This window comes from Etheostoma spectabile, unplaced genomic scaffold, assembly GCF_008692095.1.
Source record: "Etheostoma spectabile isolate EspeVRDwgs_2016 unplaced genomic scaffold, UIUC_Espe_1.0 scaffold314, whole genome shotgun sequence".
Classification (NCBI taxonomy): domain Eukaryota; kingdom Metazoa; phylum Chordata; class Actinopteri; order Perciformes; family Percidae; genus Etheostoma; species Etheostoma spectabile.
The window spans coordinates 1,404,540-1,408,584 of record NW_022605583.1 but is presented as its reverse complement, the minus strand read 5'-3'; the positions used below and the strand labels follow the sequence as shown (position 1 = coordinate 1,408,584).

General features: G+C 40.1%; 1 protein-coding gene across 1 annotated transcript in view; it reads left to right on the top strand.

Annotated features, from left to right (window-relative positions):
• The window catches only part of LOC116686089 (attractin-like), a 124,644-nt gene that overhangs the window by 100,596 nt on the left and 20,003 nt on the right, over positions 1–4,045 (top strand). The window contains exon 15 of the mRNA XM_032511021.1: positions 395–502. Coding sequence (XP_032366912.1) covers positions 395–502 — 108 coding nt within the window. The remainder of the gene's footprint in view (positions 1–394; positions 503–4,045) is intronic.

The following is a 4,045-nucleotide window of genomic DNA, read 5'->3' as shown; positions in this document are numbered from 1 at the left end:
CTCATATTAATGTTAAAAAACCTCATAAAGTGACATTTTTATGCCATGGGACCTTTAAAGCTTACTCGTATGCTGTTATTATTATTATTAATGTCTTTGGGTTGCCGGGTTCATTACAATCATCACTGATTTATGAAGCACCATACTGGCTAATGAGTACTTCTACTTTTAAAGCTTAAAGAATAAAATAATTATATATTTATTTTCAACAATTGATCAAATGACTGCCTAATGTAAAGATCTGAATACTTACTCCATTCAACTCAACCGTGTGTTTTGTTCAGTAACCAGAGATGTCAGGCGTGCGGGCCAGTTGACTGGGGAATAGCCGGTAGAGAGTCTGTGTTTACCTGTCACTGACCTCCACACTCCTCTCCTTCCTCCTCCTCCCTAGCAACTGCTGAGGGAAATGCAACAGATGGCCAGCCGGCCTTTCGCCACCGTCAACGTTGCCTTGGAGACGGACGACGAGCCGCCCGACCTGATAGGCGGAAACGTCAAGGTGAGCACAACCTTTCCTCAGAGCGATTACCGCCACATCCCAGAGAGTCTACGTTCTGTCTGGGCTGACAGGGCCGCGAAACGGAGGAAGCTCCATCCATCATCGGGGCCTCGCTCATCCTTCCTCAAGTCTAGTGCCCGTCGACTGTGATTACCGTCGTGATGATTTCCTCACACCATCTGTTTAAGGTTTTTTTTATTTTTTATTATTTGACAGAGCTCTTCAGTGGTGGAAAGTTACTAAGTACTGCGCTAAAGTACAAATTTTCCACTTTCTACTTCTACATTTCAGAGAAAATTATTGGACAGCTTTAGTTACTTTAAAAATTAAGGTGATTGCACACAAAACAGTTTATAAAAATGTAGTTTATAAACTAAAATGTTTTATTATAAATTGAACTACCCAGCAATATACAGAGCTACAAGTCCAGCTGAGATGATTAGACCATTGATCACAAGGCTGTTTGGATCCTTTACACTTTCTAAAATGGGAGGATGTTTCTGCAAGTACTTTTCCTTTCAATATTTTCCTGATGATTCTTTCACATGTTTATTTTAGTAACATTTCCAAGGCAGGACTTTTATTTGTGACAGAGTTATTTTTACACTGTGGTGTTAGTACTTTCACTTAAAGGTCCAGTGTGTAACGTGTTTAGTTGTTTATCAAAATCGGTGTCGCCCGTTCACAAACTTGTCCTTTTCATAAATATTTACCACCACCATCAATTCCAAGTATTCCTATTGGCTTGAAATTGTACTTTTCCACTTGCATGAACTAGGGCAGACGCTCCATATTCATGCTCCATCTTGATATACATTAGCCGGTGAGGGACATACAGGACATACTGCTCCGCCTTTCGCCGTTTCTGTCACATGATGAACTCACAGAAGCTGCTAATGCTGCTAACGGGTGTGGTCGCTTCCCGGCCCCGGCAAGTTAGAAGAAGGAAACATGGCTAACATCAACAAGACAGTTCGTAGTACTCACCAAATCTTTAGAGAAAATTTTGCAATTAATAGAAATCAAACGAACGGACCTGATTGCCAAAAGTAAAGCTGGATGAAGACGTGGATATATGATCTCAACACTAGATGGGAGAAATTCCAACACATTGGACCTTTAAGTAAAGGATCTGAATACCACTGCAGCTCTTTAAATTGATTCCATTAGTTTTAACAAGCCAAGGACACTAAATTGAGTTCACTTAGGAGGAAGAGTTTGAAGTGTAGTGCAGGTCTAGTACACCTAATGAGGGTAAATGTGGTGTACCTTTTGCCGGGACAGTGCAAAGGCCGCGTGAGGATGAAAGTGGGCTGCTGATATGTAATACGGCGCATTATACCAGTTCTTGCCAGTTATTGGGAGAAGACTGAATTCTAATGAGAACGAATTCAGTGTGCCCTGGAGTTAAATACATGCAGATGAGTGTTACGTATTGTAGATTGAGACTCTACTTCCAAATGTGATAAGAGTTTCGTTCCAACATTGAGATATTCTTTATTTGGAAAAGAAATAATTATTAAACGCCTACTCGCAGGAAATGTTGGTTGGCATGGGAATTAAGAACATTAGGGGACACTTCTGAAGTCATGATTCATCTTTTAAAACAGTCTTGTTTTGGTGCATCGAACCATCTGCTTTTTCAACACCGACAAGTTTAGTCAGTATGGATGTACAGCAACATAGAGAGTGAAAAACAGAAAGAAACTATGGCTCCAAGTTTAATCAATAACAAACCAAGATGCTGTTGTTGGGACCTTATTTCATTAGACCAGGTCCCAGGGTCATGTTCACGTTTTCACTGTAGCTCATGTCACTTGACACACATGGGAATTCTTCATCAACCCTGCAAAGATCAGACCCTCACTTTCAGTTTTGTTGTTGCAATTGTTTGTCTAGCTCCCAAAAAACCGGAAGTGAGTATTAAAGGACAATTTTGGCACAAAATTAACTTGGGTGGACCCTTCTCTGCAAAATATTACACAAAGGCTAAAAATGTGAAGCCAAAGAAGTTGTGCTTGCATCCAACATCCCAGTTCAAACATTACTTTCCTTGCTTTTTAGTTTGGCATTCCTCAGACAACTGTTGATCCTTTATTTCTCTTGTTTGCTTTTACAGCTATTATGAGGCTGGAAACGTTGGCCTTTATTATAAAAGATGGGTACCGAGTCAACCGTTCTCTGGGATATGTTTTCATGCTAATTGAATGTGAACAGTTTTAGCGCAAACCGCTAATTAGCTTGTAACACTAGTTACTTTTTTGCAATAAAACTGGTCACATTCAATTAGCATGAAAACATATCCCAGAGAATGGTTGACTCGGTACCCATCTGTTATAATAAAGGCCAACGTTTCCAGCCTCATAATAGTAATCACAAGCAAACAAGAGAAATAAAGGATCAACAGTTGTCTGAGGAATGCCAAACTAAAAAGCAAGGAAAGTAATGTTTGAACTGGGATGTTGGATGCAAGCACAACTTCTTCAGCTTCACACTTTTAGGCTTTGTGTAACATTTTGCATTCATCTCTTTTGCTTTCTGTAATCATTGTTTGGTTTGAGATAAAACAGGTCCTAGTGGTTTTTTTCTTGATTAAGGAAATAAATGTAATTCTCTATATAACAAAAAACACATTTTCTTGTATCAAGCCATGCCAAGGTTTGGAGACATCATTCCATGAAGCTCCTGCCACCAGTATCTGGAGATGAACATAATCTGTTTCTACAGCTCAAAGCATTTAAAATACCTCAATGGGGACAGTTTTTACAGGGACTATTTATTATGAGTGTTGATTAAAGAAAACTCTTACATAAATGTCTTTTATTAATCTCGGCATAGAGGAAAATCATCAGATTTCTACAGTGGACTAAACAAGACACACTTCCAAGAGGAAACACCTGCTGTCTCCTAACAATGGAATACATGGAGTTCCAGTCAGAAGAATGGGGCTGGAGATCAGAACATCCTAAAAATAGACTAATTTATATGAATTGTTTGTCTCAGTGCGTGCATTATTTTAGTCCGGTGCAACACCGGCAGCGACGCTGCTAGTTAGCTTAGCATTGAATCCTATGTTGCCGGTTAGCATGTTGTGAGTAAAAGTATGCCAACAAAAAAACAACAACAACCTAATTACTTGAGGCATCCTGCAGTCCTCAAATTTTTTCCTGGTGTGATGATGTCAACTGGGAAAACTTTGAATGGACCCAATAAACAGCTGTCCACAGATAAACATGACGCATGGTTATTTTACGGGATAGATTGACCCATATTAAGCCTATACTCAGAGTTGCTGCGTGATATCTCTACGCCCATGTAGCAGCGCTTCGGTTGTGCTTCCACCCAAAGTAGTCCCAAGTCGATATCTGCCTAGGAAATTGTCTAATCTTAATCTGCATTGCTATTTGTACTCGTGAATACGCAGGCCACAAGAAGTAATTAGGTTGTTGTTTTGTTGGCTCACTTTTACTCACAACATGCTAACCTAGGGTGACCACACGTCCCCGGTTTCCGGGGACAGTCCCCGATTTTGGCGACCTGTCC